Source organism: Notolabrus celidotus, unplaced genomic scaffold, assembly GCF_009762535.1.
Source record: "Notolabrus celidotus isolate fNotCel1 unplaced genomic scaffold, fNotCel1.pri scaffold_114A_arrow_ctg1, whole genome shotgun sequence".
NCBI classification, from domain to species: Eukaryota; Metazoa; Chordata; class Actinopteri; order Labriformes; family Labridae; genus Notolabrus; species Notolabrus celidotus.
In genome coordinates this window covers 4,558-26,672 of record NW_023260007.1, presented here as the reverse complement: position 1 = coordinate 26,672, position 22,115 = coordinate 4,558, and the positions used below count along the sequence as shown (strand labels likewise).

General features: G+C 41.8%; 2 protein-coding genes across 2 annotated transcripts; one reads left to right on the top strand and one right to left on the bottom strand.

Annotated features, from left to right (window-relative positions):
- Nucleotides 1-460: 460 nt before the first annotated feature.
- LOC117808515 (cytochrome c1, heme protein, mitochondrial) lies at nt 461-11,075 on the bottom strand. The gene is made up of 7 exons (XM_034678246.1): nt 10,912-11,075; nt 4,888-5,078; nt 4,593-4,719; nt 4,320-4,477; nt 4,080-4,240; nt 3,880-3,980; nt 461-1,225 (listed from the first exon to the last, which is right to left on the bottom strand). The coding sequence occupies exons 1-7, from the start codon at nt 10,990-10,992 to the stop codon at nt 1,121-1,123; spliced, it is 924 nt and encodes a 307-aa protein (XP_034534137.1). The 5' UTR covers nt 10,993-11,075; the 3' UTR covers nt 461-1,120.
- A 5,787-nt stretch (nt 11,076-16,862) lies between these two features.
- LOC117808520 (tripartite motif-containing protein 35-like) lies at nt 16,863-21,820 on the top strand. The gene is made up of 2 exons (XM_034678253.1): nt 16,863-18,114; nt 21,675-21,820. The coding sequence occupies exons 1-2, from the start codon at nt 16,863-16,865 to the stop codon at nt 21,818-21,820; spliced, it is 1,398 nt and encodes a 465-aa protein (XP_034534144.1).
- Nucleotides 21,821-22,115: the final 295 nt, after the last annotated feature.

Here is a 22,115-nt window from a genome sequence, read left to right as displayed (position 1 = left end):
AGCTTTATCTATCTATCTACCTGTCTGGTGGTTTACTGCATTTACTCATTTTTCCTTCATACGTCACTGGCCTGATTTGCACAATCTACCCGGGACTTCAGTCCCCGGTCGAAATGCAGACAACAATGGAGGCACAGGAACCTTTTAGTACCGGGTAAAATAGTTCTGGTGACTAAAAAGACCCCGGGACTCTTGGTCCAAATGCACCTTTAATGGCAATTTCATATAATGCAGGTTTGTGACACCACAGATTGCTTCTCTTTTCAGAACACAAAGGTAGACTTTATCTGTGTCTTTTAAACTCTGCATTAAGAAACCCTTTAGTACTTTTTTATGATGGCTTTTAAAAGACAAGAGGCCGCAGGCAAGAGTTTAAATCTGAGTCAAAGTTCGAGGAACAGATCAAGATTGAAGACAGTACAGAGGGGCGATTCTAAAGAAGGCTAACCTCATCAGAAAGTTTGTTCAGTCACCACTTTATTCAATATTTACATGACAGGTGTAGATGCAGATGAACAGACACCACGGCAGCATTTAAAAGGTGGGCATGAGTTAAACATGGAACCCCTGAAACAAAACAAACCCCCACACGACAAAGTTTCCTTTAAGATAATTTATTTTGTACAGTAAAACAGAAGTTCAGAGGCTGCCTCGGGGTCCACTGAGTGTCTTCGTGGAGCGGACAGGAAAGGGGTTAACATGTCGCAGCACTCCTGTGGTCATTGAGTATCTTACAAAGACGGACGACCGATCAACTCATCGCTTAATCAAAGAGACAAAGTTTCTGACACGAGATGGCGAGACGCGGACTGCTGGCGGCGATGTCTCAAAGCAGGTAAAACAAACTTTGTGAAGGGTGCGTTCAAGGACGCCACAACTCTGACACTAACTCGTCACATGATTGGCTCCACCGCGCCTACCACTAAAATAAAGGCATTTCTCTGTAGGAATAAACGTAGAATACAAACTCTTATCACTCTACCCCTGTTTCAGAAAGGCTTGTGTGAGTCAGCTGTTCTGTTCTGGGTCATGTTCCTGGTGAGGTGAGGGTTGTGGGGTTGTTGAACGCAGCCCCTCTCTGGTAGGTTTTAGGCCCAGGTAGGGGTGCGTTTGTTTCCGTTTACTTGGGAGGCTTGTAGGCGATCTTCCTGCTCTTCAACACGGACCACCTGTGTCTCTTCATGTAGTAGACCAGAGGGATGAGGATGGCCGAGCCCATCAGCAGCTGGAGGGGGAAACGAGGAGGGGGAGAGTAAGTCCAGGAAAAATCAATCTGTAACTTTCTTTGTGTTCAGAAAACCTTCAAAAGATCTTTTTAATCAGAACTGGAACACGTCAGAGACCGGGGGATAAAGGCCGACCCGCAGCCTTGTGAGGACAATCCAAATCTAAATCATCCCTCTGTGCACGTCATACCTCTTTCCTCTCCTTCTTTTCTGTCTGTGCCTCAACTTTCCCATCAATGAAAGTCTTCTTAAACATATTCTGCTTTCAAACTAATCTGTCTTTAAAGGTCTGACTGTTTTTTAAGGACTACATCTTCTGATTTAACATCTGTAAGTCTGTATTTTATTTTGGTACATTTGCTGTAAAGTTGCTTTACTTTCAACTCAAAGTATTTCAAAATAAAAGCTTCCTTTACTAAAAGAAAATGGGCTGAACCTTTGAGTGTTTGTTACCGGAGGAACTTTACCCCTGAACTACATGTGTTTCAAACGGTGGACCCAGGGTCTAAATTTAGTTCAGGGGTAGATAATCTAGTAGTAGCACTTTCCAAAGGTCCCTGGACTTTCAGGGGGCGGGGCCTGCAATGCTGAACGTGTCTGATTGGTAGATTAACCGCAGTGTTTTCATTCCTCCCGCCATCCACAATAACATCACACACATCTGTGATTCACTTGATTTCTCTTTCTTTCATTAGTTTTTATTTGTTCTATCTTTTTTGTATGTGTGTGTACTTTTCAAAAGAAGAAGCTGTGATTCTCTTGATTCAGCAGCTTGTAACAGTAGTCTTCTCTCAGCCCACCGTGAATGCGTCTCTCCTCCCGGTGTTCCGGTTTTAAAAGTGACCCTGTAAACTGGAGACCTTCAGCTGAACGTGTCAGTGTTTGTGGAGTTTACACAGCTGTTGAAACACAGAGGGAGTTCCTGGGAATGCAAACTAGTTTAGTTTTTATTAAGATTTCAAAATATCCTCATCAGATATTTAATGATGGTCTAAAGACGTTTATGAGGGATGCATCCGGCTGAGAGTCTCCAGTTAACAGGGTCGCTGTTTAAACCAGAACACCGGCCGATCTCTGCCACGGCTTTTTGAGTTCAAAAGGATTTTAAAGCCGTGTTGAAACGTCTTTGCTACTCGCGCTTATCTCCTCTCACGTGTTGATTCATTCTTTGCTTTTTACATGTTTTTAACTGCAGGAGCAACATTTTTACTTTTTTTCATGTTTTTCTGCTTTTGGAGCACAATTTCAAATATGAGGAAAATGTATTATTCCGACAGGCTCCGGGTCAACTTTTTTTGTCAATTTTTTTTTTTCATTTTTTTTTGTTTCAAATTTCTTATTTCCCAAAAAAAAAAAATTAAAAATTTTTTTTTTGTCATTTTTCCAAAAAACATTTACAGTCATTGTTTTTTCCATCTGTGATTCACTTGATTTCTCTTTCTTTCATTAGTTTTTATTTGTTCTGCCTTTTTTGTATGTGTGTGTACTTTTCAAAAGAAGAAGCTGTGATTCTCTTGATTCAGCAGCTTGTAACAGTAGTCTTCTCTCGGTTAACAGGGTCGCCGTTTAAACCAAAACACCGGCCGATCTCTGCCACGGCTTTTTGAGTTGAAAAGGATTTTAAAGCCGTGTTGAAACGTCTTTGCTACTCGCGCTTATCTCCTCTCACGTGTTGATTCATTCTTTGCTTTTTAAATGTTTTTAACCGCAGGAGCAAAATTTTTACTTTTTTTCATGTGTTTCTGCTTTTGGAGCACAATTTCAAATATGAGGAAAATGTATTATTCCGACAGGCTCCGGGTCAACTTTTTTTGTCAAATTTTTTTTTTTGTCAAATTTTTATTTTTCAATTTTCTTTTTTTCAAATTTTTTAGTTTCAAATTTTTTAGTTTCAAATTTCTTATTTACAAAAAAGAAAATTCAAAAATTTTTCTTTCAATTTTTTTTGTCATTTTTCCAAAAAACATTCACAGTCATTGTTTTTTCCATCTGTGATTAACTTGATTTAATTTTCTTTCATTAGTTTTTATTTGTTCTATCTTTTTTGTATGTGTGTGTACTTTTCAAAAGAAGAAGCTGTGATTCTCTTGATTCAGCAGCTTGTAACAGTAGTCTTCTCTCAGTTAACAGGGTCGCCGTTTAAACCAAAACACCGGCCGATCTCTGCCACGGCTTTTTGAGTTCAAAAGGATTTTAAAGCCGTGTTGAAACGTCTTTGCTACTCGTGCTTATCTCCTCTCACGTGTTGATTCAGTGAATCCATCTGTGATGAAATATAGCACCATCTAAAACAGCGCCAGCTGAGTCTCTTCATGCTAACAGGCTAACTGTTGTGTGGCTCATAATGATACCTGCCTGTCCGTCTGCTTCTATGGTGTCATCTGTGATGAATGGCATTCCTCTTTGTTTTACTGCCCTCTACTGGTCTGGTGGTGCTGGCCTGATTTACACAATCTACCCGGGACTTCAGCCAGCGGTCGAAACACAGACAACAATGGGGGACCAGGAACCTTTTAGTTCAGGGGAAAGTAGTTCTGGGGGCTAAAAGACCCTGGAACTCTTGGTCCAAATGCACTGAAGTGCTGAATTTAGATTTGCTAATCAAAAACAAACCCAAAGCAGATGTGTTTTGAACGTGCGTGGTTGTTTTTACCTTCAGTCCCATGCGTTTGCGCTGGTCGTGTTCCGGCTCTGCAGCCCACTTCAAGAAAGTACACACGTCTTTAGCGACCTGGCTCATGGTGGCAGGAGTTCCTGAGGAGACAGAAGACAACAAGAAGAGGAGTTCAGTCTGTGATGTTCATGAATCATGATAACCTGATGAAACATGCGGCACACAGCGTCTTTCCTCACCGTCGTCAAACTCCAGCACCTCGTTGTAAATGGGCGGAGCCATGCCGATAGCCTGTCCGGGGAAATATGGGTTATAGTACAACCCCTCTCTCACTTGCACTCCTGCTGGGGGCTCACAGTACCCCGTCAGCAGGCTGAACACGTAGTCCTCTCCTCCGTGTCTGAGGGGAAACACAGGAAGTCAAACCTCTGTTGCTGTTTTCACGCTGACCTGTGTGGGTTCAGGTTTTCTTTAAGTACCTGGCGCTGATGATGTAGCTGAGATCTGGAGGCAGGGCTCCGTTGTTGGCGACCCTGGCCTGCTCGGGGTTGGCGTAGGGCTTCGGGAAGTAGTCCGAAAGCTTCCCATTACGGGTGAACATCTCTCCGCTCTCATCAGGACCGTCGACCACCTCCACCTGAACACACACACACACACACACACGACTTACTCAACACGCCTGGTGACACAGAGCGGCGGCGCCCTCTACTGGCATGATTTGGCAAGGACACTGGGACTGTGCAAAGACTCACCTCCTCAGCGATGACTTTGACCTCCGCCTCCGTGTGCGACACTCCCACCAGGTTCCTGAAGGCCAGGTACTCCATACTGTGGCAGGCTGAGCACACCTGCTTATACACCTGGTACCCACGACGAATACTGCACAGGAGAGAACAGAGAGAAGACAGTCAGGGTTCCCTCCCTAGAAAATAAGAGCCTCATTTCATCACAGACTTTTATTTTGAAAATCTCCTGTCTTCATGATGCTTTCACTTCTATGGATGTGGATCATGTGTGTCTGTGTGTGTGTGTGTGTGTGCGTCTCACCTGGCGTGATCCAGCGAGGACAGGGGACCAGCGTGGCTCCAGGGGTAGTTCGGGGGGTGGAGCTCCAGGTCTGACGCTCTAACGGATTGGTGCAGCATCAGAGCGAGCCCCGCCCCGCCGGCTGTGACCACGCCGACGGTCGACAGCGCGATCTTCTTACTCCTCGACAGGCTGGCCATCGACATGTTGGCCTACGGAGACACAGAAACAGAAACACGTCAAGATATCAGTTCATTAAATGATCAAATACAATAAAGGTGACATATCACGCTTTTTTCATCAACATATATTGGTCTAAGAGGTCCCCAAAACATGTCTTTAAAGTTTATGCTCAAAAAAACACTTTGAAATCAGATTTTGGTCTGCCTGAAAAGCCCTCTTCTTCGGTCCTCCTCAGAACGGTCTGTTTTCTCTCTGACCACGCCCCCTCGGGAAGTGGGTGTGGCCTCGGCTCTCCAGCACGTTGATCTAATGTTTACATGTTGGCTGAATATACACGGCTGCTCAGAGATCACGTTACTTCAACCCTCTGAATCTGATCCAGAATCTGATCCTGACTGAGAGGCGCCTGCAGCAGGACCTTTCTGAACCATTGGTCACAGATTTAGTGTTTCTTGTTGTTTTATTTGTCAGTATGTCGACGTGTGTCTTGGTACACAGCTACGAACATGTAGCTATGTGGCTATGCTAACTAGCGCTAGCACTTATCCATGGTAAATAAAAATCATCCACTAGATCTTCAAATCTGCAGACGTGGGGAGTAAAACCGACCTCTACCAGAAAGGCAGCAGGACCTTTCTGAAGGATTGGTCACAGATTTAGTGTTTCTTGTTGTTTTATTTATCAGTATGTAGACGTGTGTCTTGGTACACAGCTACAGCTACCAACATGTAGCTATGTGGCTATGCTAACTAGCGCTAGCACTTATCCATGACAAATAAAAATCATCCACTAGATCTTCAAATCTGCAGACGTGGGGAGTCAAACCGACCTTTGTGTTTATTAAGACAGCCTACAACTAGCATGCCTCCCTCCTAAGCTCCTTGTTAGCACACATGTGTGCAGGGAATGAAAAACGGAGGAGGGGTTGAGTTGTATTTTATACAGTCTATGGCCTGAACAAGCTCCGAGCTCTGACTTCCTGTTACAGACCGGATATTGTTGTGACGTAACAAAAACACTGAAGTCTGAAACGGCTGGTTTCACACACATTTACAGAAAGGTGGAGAAATCAGAACAGGGGCAGAATGGATTCTTTTACTTTTCAGGGGGTTTGTAGACAGGGACACATATTTCAGGTAGAGAACCATTAAAACGTCCATTTTGCATGATATGTCACCTTTAAAATAAGTCTTACTGATTAAGACCGTAGATGTCGCACGTTACTGCCACCTTCTGCTCTGGAGAGGTACTGCAGATGGGATTCCTAAACCCTGTCGGTTTCATTGACATGAAGTCGTCTTGTAGTTTTAAGGATTTTGCATGTCGTGTTAAAACTACATGATTTAAAAATGTTTAACCACTGAACATGAATTAATATAATAGAAGCTACATGTTATACTTATGTTGATAAAACAGACAACCGTGTTGCTTTTTTTGAAAGAAATCAGAACAGGGGCAGAATGGATTCTTTTCATTCTCGGGGGGTCTGTAGACAGGGACACAGATTTCAGGTAGAGCACCATTAAAAAGTCCATTTTGCATGATATGTCACCTTTAAGAAGGAGACGCTTCTTGCTTTTTCTGTTTCAGTATCAGACTCAAAATGAGAAGTTTGATCTATAAATTGTTCTGTTTCACATCTTGTGGCGTCTTCAACTCCCAATTTATGTCCAACAAACGTTCCAAAAACCAAAGATGTTCTGATAGCGATCACACGAGACAGAGGAGGGCAAGAAATCCTTACATTTTGGAGGCTGACAGAAGGGATGGGACATGATTTTTGAACGCTATCAGGGAGGTGTTTAAAGTTTAAAGCATGTTTCAGAATCAGCTGACTGAAGGTGTTGCTCACAGCGGAGCCGCCGGACTGATTCTGACCTCGTTCACATGCTTGTTTTTCTCAATAAGAACGAGGAGACAGAAAAGTGGACTCCGTGAGTCTGAAATGTGTTTCTGTTCAGTTCCCTTGTTGAAGTCTGAGCCTTCACTTCTATGACTGTATGTCCGTGGAGATTATGAGCCTTCTCCACACGTTGATATTCAGCGTGTTTAACATTTTGAACACCTCAATACGATCCGTAGATATTCAACACTGTCAGTTATATACATGGTGTTGTGAAGGAAATTTGATTGAGGGGGAAAAAAACGCATTTTGCATTGTTTTTGATGAAAAACGTTTACGGCTCTTTTAATGATTAATCCACCGTTAACATTTCCAAAGATCGATCACAGAAAATACAGAAATTTAAATCCCTAGTTTAACATCTTGTGGCGATCCACACAGTTTAGAGGCTTGAGGATGGAATCACGACAGATTGGTCCAGATGTGGTTCAAAACAAAGATTTTAAAGGTCAGTAAAGCATGACAGTCATGAAGTTTGCCTTCAAACACAGCTTTAAAGGGGACATATCACGCTTTTTTCATCAACATATATTGGTCTAAGAGGTCCCCAAAACATGTCTTTAAAGTTTATGCTCAAAAAAACACTTTGAAATCAGATTTTGGTCTGCCTGAAAAACCCTCTTCTTCAGTCCTCCTCAGAACACTCTGTTTTCCCTCTGACCACGCCCCCTCCGGAAGTGGATGTGCCTCGGCTCTCCAGCCTGTGATTTAATGTTTACATGTTGGCTGAATATACACGGCTGCTCAGAGATCGCGTTACTTCAACCCTCTGAATCTGATCCTGAATCTGATCCTGACGGAGAGGCGCCTGCAGCAGGACCTTTCTGAACGATTGGTCATAGATTTAGTGTTTCTTGTTGTTTTATTTATCAGTATGTAGACGTGTGTCTTGGTACACAGCTACGAACATGTAGCTATGTGGCTATGCTAACTAGCGCTAGCACTTATCCATGATAAATAAAAATCATCCACTAGATCTTCAAATCTGCAGACATGGGGAGTAAAACCGACCTCTGCCAGAAAGGCAGCAGGACCTTTCTGAAGGATTGGTCACAGATTTAGTGTTTCTTGTTGTTTTATTTGTCAGTATGTCGACCTGTGTCTTGGTACACAGCTACAGCTACAGCTATGAACATGTAGCTATGCCAATTAGCGCTAGCACTTATCCATGATAAATAAAAATCATCCACTAGATCTTCAAATCTGCAGGCGTGGGGAGTAAAACCGACCTCTGCCAGAAAGGCAGCGGGACCTTTCTGAAGGATTGGTCACAGATTTAATGTTTCTTGTTGTTTTATTTGTCAGTATGTCGACCTGTGTCTTGGTACATTGCACATTTTAGGCTGGTGTCTTGCATTTATTGGACAGGACAGCCCAAAACTAAAGACAGGGAACACAGGGAGCAGAGAGTGAGGGAGGACATGCAGCAAATGGTCACTGCGGGGGGGGTCAAACCAGTGACCCCTGCAGCCTCTGCACACATGAGGTGAAGATTTTCAACTGATCGGGGATCTTCCAGGGTTCCCACTCTTTTCCAGAGATCATTTTCAGTGATGATCAAGCTGGTATGACAGTCTAAAATGAGTTCCTAATTTAGTTCCTAAATAGTCTAATATGTTCCTCTCAGTGGAAGTCTACATTGAAAGACATGCAGTCTATAGCTATCCATGAAATCATCTCTTACATGCTTAAAAATGATGGCAAATTAATTATAGAATAATGCAACCACAGCTGTAAAGCACTTTACTTTATTAGTGCAACCAAGTAACAATGATGGGCAACTCTCATCTCAGCTTTCTCTTTTCTCAAAAAATATTAAATTAGCTAAGAAAAATAAAAAACAAAAGAGCCAGCAAAGGAATCTGGAAGCTGCCTTACTGAAATAAATAAGTAATGATAATAATCAGAGGATCAGGGCATTAATGACCTAAATAGAACTGAATGACAAAAATGGCCACAAATGTTGAATGGGGATGTGTTTTTTTTTACAGTGTCAGGTCACACGCAGTCATGTTGGAATCATTTTCCAGGACAATCTGTGATTTTCCAGGACTTTTTTACTTTTTCTCCCATTTTCCAGTACTGGAAAACTGGTCAACTGTTTTCCAGGTTTTCCAGGTTTTCCAGGACGCGTGGGAACCCTGATCTTCTGTTTAAACCAGTCATCCCACCCTGATCACTTAAATCACCTGCCACCAAATACTGAGTGTAATGTGCTAATTTAAAAGAAGCCGTTTGCAATAAATGCAATATGATGATTATGAGGCAGTAGAAGAAGGGCTGCGTTCAATGCTACACATTATTTATGAAGCCTTAAAGTTGAATACTAAAGGAACAAATTCTGGATTTTAAATGAAGGATCAGTGACGTAAAGAGAGAGGAAAGGGCAGAGAGAAGAAAGAGGAGGAGGTTGAATTCATCACTTTGGACAATCAGCTCGTCTCTGAGGTGGAGAGTGTTGGTGGATCCACAGTGTGTATCGTAACACAACACTAAGTGGATGTTTGATTTGTTTTTGTCACTTTATATTAATTTTATAAACAAGTTTTACAACAATGCAAGCTGGATGATGTTGAATAGAATAAACTGAAAACATCTTTTAGTTCATCTACAAACAAACATTTTAAAAGTCTAAAAAAACATGTTTTGTATTTTTAATTTAATCTATTTTTTTAAATCATTTTTGTTATGTACAGCTCTCTGTGTTACAAATAAAGTCTGATTTATTGAATTACTTTATTAATAATTTTAAATGTGTCCAGCTTTGTCCTCCAGGCAAATACAAATATCAGATTGAGACTCAATACCAGTGGATCAGATAATCAATACCAACAAATTAAATCAGTATTGAAGGACAAATATCAGGACACCCTGTTCCAGACACAACCCTGATGTTTTCAGTGTTTAACCCTTAAATGTATTCCTCCATCACCGCCTGCACACAGTCTCATGTTATGAAAGTGTCCTTCAGTGGTGCTTCTGTAACCATGCAGCAGAGTCACATGACAGCATCCCTGCTTCACTGTACATAAACACCGACCATGATGTCCTATAATACACTCTGTACTGCTGCACATTGGTATTTATGAATATAGGACTTCATTTTTGCAAGTGTACTCTCATCAAAGAGACTAATGATAGCTTGAATATATATTACATTTAAATACAGTCATTTGCAACTACATTTAAGACCAAATTAGTTCACTAATGAGCATTTTATTGTGTTTAAAGTACATTAACAAGCAGGATTCTTCACACTTTTTCTCCCTTTACATCTCCTAATATATTTAATCATTGATTTAAATAACTGAACCACTCATTAGACTTAATATTTAAGCAGTTTTAACAGTTTAACATGTGATTTAAAGCAGATTAAAGAGAGAGAGAGTAATTTACTTAAAGAGCAAAAAGCAATAAACAGATTATGACGTCAGCGGAAGTCCTCGCAGTCCTTGAAATGCTACCTCGTTAGCATCCTTTAGCATCCCCTACCTTCACCAAACCTCTCCTGTAAGACCTGAATCATGTCAGGAATCACATATAGCCACATTTGAGACCCGAAACCAGCAGATTTGTGTTCTTGTGGAATAAATAAACCCGGAAGTGTTTCAGTTTGGAGTATAAGCTGTCAGTTTGCCGGCTAGCTGACACGACATCATGGTTAGCTTACTTTAGAACCGGTTTGATCCACACTTTGAGCTAAATGTTGGATTTTCTGTTGGGATTTGACATTTTAAATCAAACATTAAGCGAAGAGGATGATGAATTGTGTTAAGAGGTAATGTCACAGTGTATAAAAACGAGTCAGAACACGAGTGACCTTGCCTCACCCCATTGACTGAGACCGGGCTAACGTTAGCTCAGTGCTAAGGCACGTTAAAGCACAAACACAGAGTTACACACGAGCCTAAAAACTCTCTGTTAGTGTTGTTGGATGAAAGAGTCAGAAACCGGCTTACCGTGGGGGTCTTGATGGTTTTGGGAGTACTGAGGAGAGCCCTGCTGCTCCCCGATAGCACCGCGACTCGTAGCGCCGCCATCTTCTCTGCAGATGTCTGAGCTCAGAGAAGCTAACTGAAGCTAACTGAAGCTAACTGTCTGACCGAGCCAGGAGAGACACAGAATGCTTCCGGTCAGAACCTTCAAAATAAAAACACTCTCTGTAAAGTACAATGTGATGTGTTCAGAGAGCAGTCACCGGTCTCTGCTGTCAAAGTAAAGTCAACAACACATTCCTATAGAGAATAAAAACATAAAACACAGGACACTGCAACAACTCGTCCAAATAAGGTCTTATAATAATATAATAACTTTATTTGTATAGCATCTTTAAAAACAAATGTTTACAAAGTCTTTACAATCATAGAATGGCAGGATTTGGAAGGCAATATAAACCTTTAACAGACATAGAGGAGTGTAGGAATTCTAACAATGCAAAAAGGAAATACAACACAAAAGTTGAAAAAGAATAAATGCAAATTAAACAAAATAAAGTGGTGAGACAGTGGACCAATAAATCATTCATAAAAAGGTTGTTTTTTAAAATACATGAATAAACATATAAGCAAGTATGTAAATAAATAAAGAAATACACAAGGAAGTAAATAAATAAATGAATGAATGAATGAATAAATAGGTAAACAAGTAAGTAAATAAGTAAGTAAGTAAGTATGTAAGTAAGTAAGTAAGAAAGTAAGTAAATAAATGAATACATGAGTAAGTAAGTAAATTAATTAATAAAAACAGATACGTCAATAAAGAAGGTTATAAGAAGATTAGACATCACATCGGAGAAAATGAAAAATGGAACAATAAATTAGGAACATTTAAATGATAAATGAAAAAATAAATAAAAAACAATAAATAATCAAATAAAATTTAATAAACTGAATAGTTGGAATAAAACAAAAAAAATGTAATGAATCAAAATATAAAGTGGTTAAAAGGATGAAGTCACATGAATGCAATTCTGTAAAAATGGGTCTTAAGAAGAGCCTTTACTAGTGTGTGGTTTAATTCTATTATAATAACATGAAAACAAATTAAAAGGATTCTAAACGTTATCTAATAAAATATTTTAAGAAGACTACACATTCTATAAATAAATGTGTTAATAAAACATAAATATACAGAGATAAAAGAAAACGTCTTTATGTTGGAAAACACTTTTAATCTAATATTTTCTGAGGCTCCCTCTTCATCTTGGGATCCAGGCTTTATGCTTTTATTTTGAAGGCGGCCCTCACGCAGCGGAAGTTAGCCATTGCTAAAGTGATTTAAGCTAGCTTCACGATTTCCTTACACAACCTGAATTTACACAACCTGTTTTTTTCTTTGTTTTGTAACATATTATAAAACAAAGTTAAAACACCAACAGAAGAGTTTTATTTAATCAGTTAGCTGTGATTTATGATGGTTTAGTGTTCATTCATCATGAATGAAGGGGGTTTGGTGGTTTGATGGTTTTGAGGCACTGTGAGGTTAAAGTCTGCCTCCAGAGGCTTCTTTGTGTCTCTACAGATATTTAACCTCCCTCTCATAACTTCAGTCAGACTGTAAACCAACTGAAACATGATCCCAGTCCTGGTTTCTATTTAAAGGTTGTTTTAAAGGGAGATAAGGACAGCAGCAGTCCTTCTGACGGACAGTCCTTGACCTGAAGCAGCCTTTGAATCTGAAAACTTTATTGAGACTTCTGAACAAATGACAACAAACTCTTTACGTTTACACCGTATACTCAACAAAGTTTTAAAGTTTGTTTGGGGAAAAAAATCACTCCAATGTTTTACTGTTCACTACGGAAGAGGATTAGGGCCGCTGACAAAAAAAAAAAAAAAGGTCAAATTTTTTTTTTTTTATTATTATTCTGAGAAAAAAAGTCAGAATTCGGAGAATAAAGTCAGAATTCAGACACAGACTGCACTATTCAAAAGTCTAAATTGCACAGAATGTTCCCAGAAATTTCACCACACTGTGATAAATGCAATTCAATAGAATCAAATTTAACACACAGTTATGTCCTGTGTCCCAGCTTGCAGAATTTCTGGATTGGAATCTTTAATTTTCTTTCACAAGTTCTGGGGGTGGAGATTAAACCTGATCCCATATTGATCATCTTCAGGGTGTCGGAGGGGCTCGGGAACCTCCAAGTCTCTGAACGCTGTCTTTTATCTTATGGGCTGCTTACTGCTAAGGAACTGATCCTCCTATTTTGGAAGAAGAAAGAAGCACCTACCCTCAAAGTATGGTTAACAGAGATTACAGACACACTTCACTTAGAGAGAATTAGATTTGTTCTTAACAACAGACTTGAGAAGTTTGAGGAACATTTGGCGCCCACTGATCTCCTTTTTGCAGAATTGAAATTATCAACTTTGTGTACGCTGTCAGGTAGCACTCCTTGGGAGGGTTGAGGGAGGGGGGAGGGTGGGATAGTTATATTTATAGTTCTACTGTCTACTCTATGAGGAAGACAGCTTTGCCTGATAATAAGGAATGAATAATCCAAATTAGTGATGACGTAATGTCTGTAAAACCAGGCTTTTGATTTATAATGTTACATGAAAATTGAATGTCGATGTGGATGCTTTGTGGAGATCCTGTTTTTCCTTAATAAACATATTGAAACAGGGAAATTGATGTTGTGAACTAGGAACACATGAGTTGTCATGAAGTGGAGATGCTCACAATCTTCAATAAAGAAAACCTGCAGCAAGAAGTCCCAACGGCCGGTTTGTTAACCTTAAAGGTGACATATCACGCTTTTTTCATCAACATATATTGGTCTAAGAGGTCCCAAAACATGTCTTTAAAGTTTATGCTCAAAAAAACACTTTGAAATCAGATTTTGGCATGCCTGAAGAACCCTCTTCTTCAGTCCTCCTCAGAACACTCCGTTTTCTCTCTGACCACGCCCCCTCAGGAAGTGGATGTGGCCTCGGCTCTCCGGCACGTTGATCTAATGTTTACATGTTGGCTGAAAGTACACGCTGCTCACAGACCTGCGTTACTTCAATCCTCTGAATCTGATCCAGAATCTGATCCTGGCGGAGAGGCGCCTGCAGCAGGACCTTTCTGAACCATTGGTCACAGATTTAGTGTTTCTTGTTGTTTTATTTGTCAGTATGTCGACGTGTGTCTTGGTACCCAGCTACAGCTACGACATGCAGCTATGTGGCTATGCTAATTAGCGCTAGCACTTATCCATGATAAATAAAAATCATCCACTAGATCTTCAAATCTGCAGACGTGGGGAGTAAAACCGACCTTTGTGTTTATTAAGACAGCCTACAACTAGCATGCCTCCCTCCTAAGCTCCTTGTTAGCACACATGTGTGCAGGGAATGAAAAACGGAGGAGGGGTTGAGTTGCATTTTATACAGTCTATGGGCTGAACAAGCTCCGAGCTCTGACTTCCTGTTACAGACCGGATATTGTTGTGACGTAACAAAAACACTGAAAACTGAAACGGCTCGTTTCACACACATTTACAGAAAGGTGGAGAAATCAGAACAGGGGCAGAATGGATTCTTTTCATTCTCGGGGGGTTTGTAGACAGGGACACATATTTCAGGTAGAGAACCATTAAAAAGTCGAGTTTGCATGATATGTCACCTTTAAGCAAGTAACAAACACAGAGTGGGATATAATTAGCTCAATTATGCTTTCTCCATAGTTTATTTTTATTCCGTCGTCTTCTTCTTGTTAGATCAAACAAAAATCTTTCAAAGTTTAGTGTCAAACTGAAAAAAATCTCACTTTTTTCAAAGCTGAAATCTGGTGAAAGGATTTAATGGGCCTACAGATAAAAGGGTTTTATATATTAAAGGTAAATTTGAACGATAAAACCAATAAATCTCTACCATGTAAACTGGTTAAGATTAGCCCTGGCATTGCAAGAATGATCAGCAGGAATGATCAGAGCTTGCAGAAAATTGTTAAATATGAACATAAAGGCTCCAGGCGTCTGTTTTGACAGCTTTGATTCAACTCAATTCAAAAAACTTTATTTGTCCCCGGGGGGCAATTTAAGGCACGTATGAGCAGCATTGAATACAAGAAACAGACACTTAAATTATAAGGATTGTAAAAAAGAAAGAAAATCCTGCAACAAGAACTCAAACAGACAAGAGAACCAGCACAAAGTTGAAGCTGTTGTACCGGAGTCCTCCAGGAGGTGGAGGCAGAGCACCAAAAACACACAAACACACAGCGACACAAACCAAACACTCCCTCTGTTGCATTCAGTGACACTTTCTTACAAACCCTGAATGAAAGTGTGTCAGTGTGTGGATGGTTTTACTTGTTCTAGTTTATCTATCTTGCACACAGCAGCAGCTGCTCATAGAGAACACTGCTGTGGTGTCTGTTGCAAATTACAAAGGGATGATTTAAAACCTGCAACACAACGAAGATATTGAAAGAGTGGATCGGATAAATCAGAGCTGTTTGTTTTCTTTTGTAGTGCAGCATTATTTTAATTCTTTGCAGGTTTGATCTCACTCATTCATGGAGGGTCGAAGGAAAGACGTCGCTGTGATGAAGAGATTTAAAGGTGACATATCATGCAAAATGGACTTTTTAATGGTTCTCTACCTGGAATATGTGTCCCTGTCTACAAACCCCCCGAGAATGAAAAGAATCCATTCTGCCCCTGTTCTGATTTCTCCACCTTTCTGTAAATGTGTGCTGAAACCAGCCGTTTCAGACTTCAGTGTTTTTGTTACGTAACAACAATATCCGGTCTGTAACAGGAAGTCAGAGCTCGGAGCTTGTTCAGCCCATAGACTGTATAAAATACAACTCAACCCCTCCTCCGTTTTTCATTCCCTGCACACATGTGTGCTAACAAGGAGCTTAGGAGGGAGGCATGCTAGTTGTAGGCTGTCTTAATAAACACAAAGGTCGCTTTGACTCCCCACGTCTGCAGATTTGAAGATCTAGTGGAGGATTTTTATTTATCATGGATAAGTGCTAGCGCTAGTTAGCATAGCTACATAGCTACATGTCGTAGCTGTAGCTGTGTACCAAGACACACGTCTACATACTGACAAATAAGAAACAAGAAACACTAAATCTGAGACCAATCCTTCAGAAAAGGTCCCGCTGCCTTTCTGGCAGAGGTCGGTTTTACTCCCCACGTCTGCAGATTTGAAGATCTAGTGGATGATTTTTATTTGTCATGGATAAGTGCTAGCGCTAATTAGCATAGCCACATAGCTACGTAGCTGTGTACCAAGACACACGTCGACATACTGACAAATAAAACAACAAGAAACACTAAATCTGTGACCAATCCTTCAGAAAGGTCCTGCTGCAGGCGCCTCTCCGTCAGGATCAGATTCTGGATCAGATTCAGAGGGTTGAAGTAACGTGATCTGTGAGCAGCCGTGTATATTCAGCCAACATGTAAACATTAGATCAACGTGCTGGACAGCCGAGGCCACACCCACTTCCTGAGGGGGCGTGGTCAGAGAGAAAACCGACCGTTCTGAGCAGGGCTGAAGAAGAGGGTTCTTCAGGCATGCGGCAAGTGTTTTTTTGAGCATAAACTTTAAAGACATGTTTTGGGGACCTCTTAGACCAATATATGTTGATGAAAAAAGCGTGATATGTCACCTTTAAATGTTTGAAATCAGAGAACAAATGACAACAAGAATCCGGGAATCATAATGTTGGTACTGTTTTTGTCAAATGTGTGTGGGCTCTATTAGTAACACATTTAACACAAATAACAAAGGGCATGATCGAGCTTTGGAAACAAGACGGACAGGTTCCTGATTCACTGAGATGAGTCACACTATGAAAAGAAAATGAAAATAATCCTCAAAGCTAAACACAAACAGGCTGGGAGGAGTTTAATGTTCTCCTTTTGATTCTCAGAGTGTTTCAAAGTTCACTCAGAGAGAACATGGCGTCACAGACAGAGAGGGAGCTCACCTGTCCGGTGTGCCATGACATCTTTAATGATCCTGTGGTTCTGTCCTGCAGCCACAGCTTCTGTAGAGACTGTCTGCAGAGCTGGTGGAGAGAGAAAGTCATCAACGAGTGCCCGATCTGTAAGGGAGTAGCTTTGAGGAGAGATCCACCTCGTAACCTGGCTTTGAAGAACCTGTGTGAGGCCTTCCTACAGGAGAGGGATCAGAGACCTCCAGCGGAGTCCGACGCTCTCTGCGGTCTGCACTCTGAGAGACTCCAGCTCTTCTGTTTGAACCATCAGGAGCCGGTGTGTCTCGTCTGCCTTCATTCGGATATTCATGCTGGACACAAAACCAGAGCCATTAGAGACGTTGCTCGGGATCACAAAGTGGAGCTCCGCAAAATCTTGAAGCCCGTGAGAGAGAAGCTGAAGGTCTTTGAAGGAGTGAGAGGAAACTGTGTTCAAACAGCAGAACACATTAAAGCCCAGGGAAGAGACACAGAGAGGTGGATCAAGGAGCAGTTTGTGAAGCTTCACCAGTTTCTACGAGAGGAAGAGGAGGCCAGGATCTCTGCTCTGAGGGACGAAGAGGAGCAGAAGAGTCGTGTGATGAAGGAGAAGATCGAGGGTCTGAGCAGAGAGATAGCAGCTCTTTCAGAAACCATCAGAGTCACAGAGGAGAAGATGAAAGCTGACGACGTCTCGTTTATGCAAAGCTACAAATCCTCAGTTAGAAGAGTCCAGCAGCGCCCCCTGCAGGAGGATCCAGTGCTGGTCCCAGGAGCTCTGATAGACGAGGCCAAACACCTGGGCAACCTGACCTCTCAAGTCCACTCCAAGATGAAGAACATGGTCTCCTTCTCTCGTGTGATTCTGGATCCGAACTCTGCTCATCCAGAACTCGTCCTGTCTGCAGATAAAACCAGCGTTCGATGTGGAGAGATACAGAGGCTTCCTAACAACCCGGAGAGGTTCAATTCCTGGAACTCTGTCCTGGGCTCTGAAGGCTACGACTCGGGGACTCACAGCTGGAGTGTTTGGGTGGAAAACAGTCCAGCATGGATTCTGGGTGTAGCAGCAGAATCAGTCCGAAGGAAGGGGGACATGGCCTTGAGGTCCGGATTATGGAGAATCCTGTTTTGTAAAGATAGGTGCACAGCATGGTCTCCAACAGGACCCGAGGAGGAAACAGAAGCTCTTCTCTCAGTGAAGAACCTCCGCCTGATCAGGGTCGAACTGGACTGTGACAGAGGGAAGTTGTCTTTTTATGATTTGAATAGAAACACACACATACACACCTTCACACACACCTTCACTGAGAAAATGTTTCCATACTTTAACACCAACTCAACATTTCCACTGAGGATATTTTGAAGCCCAGAGTGTGAAGAGGCGGGCCTTTAGCCTCCTCGCTAACATCTACAGGGTCCCCGCCTGTCAATCAAATCAGCCATGCCCTTATAAGGGCAAAACTCGTAAGTTGAATATCTTCAAAATTATAGAAATGAGCTCTTCAGACCTAAACTGTTTTTTGAACCAGGCTGTAAACATGTTTATATCGGCTGTAAAGATCGTCTTCTTTGAATGGGTGTGTATGTGGTTTCCTGTGTTTCTGCTGCCAGCCTCTAGTGGACGCTCAAGGAACTGCAGTTTTAGCACTTCTGCATTCGCTTCACATTTTAAGACTGGAGGTTGCCGCTTAGACTCCACAGCTAGTCGAGCCTCCACTTTCTGTGTACAACACACAACTCTGTCTTAAAGTCACAGCGACTCAAAACCTCCTTCTTATCAAAAGTAGCCTCAAAACACCCAAAGCCCTATGTCCCTATGCTTTAGAATCAGCACCCTGGCAATGAATAAATCAATAAACAGAAACACGACTCGTGAAGTTTCACTACAAAAGAATTAAAAAGTAAACTTCAGATCTGCAGACACATCAGCTGTGCAGCTCTGACGTCAGTGTGTGCGACCCCTGGGTGCTGACGTAGCTGATTAAAGGTGACATATCACGCTTTTTTCATCAACATATATTGGTCTAAGAGGTCCCCAAAACATGTCTTTAAAGTTTATGCTCAAAAAAACACTTTGAAATCAGATTTTGGTCTGCCTGAAAAACCCTCTTCTTCAGTCCTCCTCAGAACAGTCTGTTTTCTCTCTGACCACGCCCCCTCAGGAAGTGGATGTGCCTCGACTGTCCAGCACGTTGCTCTAATGTTTACATGTTGGCTGAATATACACGGCTGCTCAGAGATCACGTTACTTCAACCCTCTGAATCTGATCCAGAATCTGATCCCAACGGAGAGGCGCCTGCAGCAGGACCTTTCTGAAGGATTGGTCACAGATTTAGTGTTTCTTGTTGTTTTATTTATCAGTATGTCGACATGTGTCTTGGTACACAGCTACGAACGTGTAGCTATGTGGCTATGCTAACTAGCGCTAGCACTTATCCATGGTAAATAAAAATCATCCACTAGATCTTCAAATCTGCAGACGTGGGGAGTCAAAGCGACCTTTGTGTTTATTAAGACAGCCTACAACTAGCATGCCTCCCTCCTAAGCTCCTTGTTAGCACACATGTGTGCAGGGAATGAAAAACGGAGGAGGGGTTGAGTTGTATTTTATACAGTCTATGGGCTGAACAAGCTCCGAGCTCTGACTTCCTGTTACAGACCGGATATTGTTGTGACGTATGAAAAACACGGAAGTCTGAAACGGCTGGTTTCAGCACACATTTACAGAAAGGTGGAGAAATCAGAACAGGGGCAGAATGGATTCTTTTCATTCTCGGGGGGTTTGTAGACAGGGACACATATTTCAGGTAGAGAACCATTAAAAAGTCCATTTTGCATGATATGTCACCTTTAACGTCTCACGGATGATGAATCTGGGATGTGCACCAGTTTGGGAAGCAGTGGGTGAGGGTTCAGATGTTGTTTGTGCATGTTATTCTGTCAGTGTTTATCATTTTAGCATCTTTATAGGTAGATATGAGACGTGACTTTAAAATAACTGTTGATGTTTGGGTGGATATTTGATGGATCTTGTGACAGGAGCAGATATTCAGGTGAAATATCGTCTGTACTTTGGGTTTGTTTCCTTTAGTGAAATCTTTCTGTATTCATGTTTGATTTATACATTTTCTGTCTACTATAAAATCTTGTTATCAAACCTTTTATAATAATACTCCTATGACAAAGAATACTTAAAGAATGTAAAATATTCTCTGCTTTGTGGAATTATGTGTGCAACACAAAGGGATTTAACGTTAGCATATTAATTTGTGTCGATTAACCAAGTATATGTTTAAATAAAGATGTGGCAGAATGAATGACTGATGAGTTTTTTTATATTTCCAGAGTATTTAAACTTGTGCATACTCAAGGCCAAACTTTTATTTCATGCAGAGCAGACATGGTTAAATGTCGTCAGGTGATCCTAACTGGTAAGAATGTGGAGCTGTCAGTCGGTCCTGAGTAACCAGTTACCAAACCTCAGCTGGAAGCAAACTCTCATACCTGTACTGAACCAGTAAGTTAACCTTCAGACTGTCTTTATTACCTGTGTGAGCACAGAGGCCTCATGAAAGTGTTTCATAATAAAGGCTTTTTAACATTTATTGGATAGGAGAGCTGAAGAGAGAGAGAGAGGGAGTGTGGGGAGTAGAGGGAAGGGGAAGATATGCAGCAAAGGGTAAGGTGACAGCTACTGTGAGGACTACAGCCTCTGTACATGGGGCGCATTGCAGCTTGGTTTATTCTGCATTGACCCTACGCAGCAGTGACCGATGCGGACGTGATGACCGTATTCTGATCTGATAGGTTTCTATTCTAGTCAGTGTGTTAACTTCCACTGGATCCACTCTGTTGCGTTCCAGCTGCGTCTCTGATCCTGCAGGTCTGAGTCCTCTGGATCAGATACACAAGACTTCTATTTGTTGCCGGATGCCGGAGCACGACGCATCAATCTCAACAGAGCAGATGGAGCGGGACAGGAAGTCAGGTTTCACCAAAACAAAATGAAAACATCCGGTTAATTTTCAGAATAAAACACTCTGTGTTATCACCAGATCGTATTTCACTTAACTACAACAACAAACCAAAGTCATGATGAGCGGAGCCAGGCCTGGAGTCAACAGGTCAGAGGTTTTCAGAGGACCAGAAAGACAACATGGATGAGGAGAGGAGGAGGAGGAGAATCCTTGATTCAGTGATTACCGCGGGGAAACCTCGGTCACATGACTCCAGCTGTCCTGAGGTCCAGTGGGTGTTGACGGATGAGAGAGCACGGAGCCAGATTCGTAGTGGATTGGGGATTGGAGACGGATCTGATTTTGAAAGAAAGAACAAAAAAAAAAGGAAGGTTTGGCGTTTAAATATGGGACCTGAAGAGTGGCTCACTTTTGGAGGCAGCCTCAAGTGGCCTCTGGAGGAACTGCATATTTTGGCGCTCCCTTCACTTTCCAGCCCCCTAAATTGCCTCTTGGTTTAAGTTGCAACAACACATTGCTCACATGGATTAGCTTGAAACTTCCCCAGTTGAAGCACAAGTCTGCTTTTGAGCTTTATTCAGGACATGTTGACGACACAAAGCATTCGAGGAAACTCCAGGACTTCATTAATGACAGGTAAAATGAAACCTGATTTCAGAATGAAACAATCCGTGCTGCTGATCCAGAGAACAGAGCCTTCATTCCCTCTCCTGTTTGCAGTAGAGAACAGTCAGCAGGTTAAACTGAACAAAGGTGGCTGTATTGTCTCGTTGTAATCTCTGTCCGCCTCCCCTCGGCTGCCCGTCCCTGTCAGGTTGCATCATGGGTAGCATGTGGGCTGTTGGAGGTGACGACGGCCCCGCAGAGAGCTTCAGGTTGGGTCTGTCGGCTGCTCGGGAGATTTCACCTGCTGCTGTAATCACTATCGACATCAGCAGCAGCTTCCCCCGGTCCTGCTGAGCGCCCGAGTGTGTAAATGGGACAGCTCCAACCAATCACAGCGCAGGGTTTCCCTCCGGAGGCATCGCAGGAGCGTTGTTGAGATGATTTACAGCGCCAGGAAACATTTTCATTTCTGTTTGAAGTTTCCCTCCAGTTGTGACTGAAGTGAACAAAAATTATGCTTCAGTACGAAATGTTATTTGTGTCATTTTGAAGTAGGACTCGTGAGGAGCACAGTAAATATCTGAGCAAACAGACTCCAGCGCACCAAAAGATGGAATTACTTGCTGTGAAATTATCACCAAAATGAAAG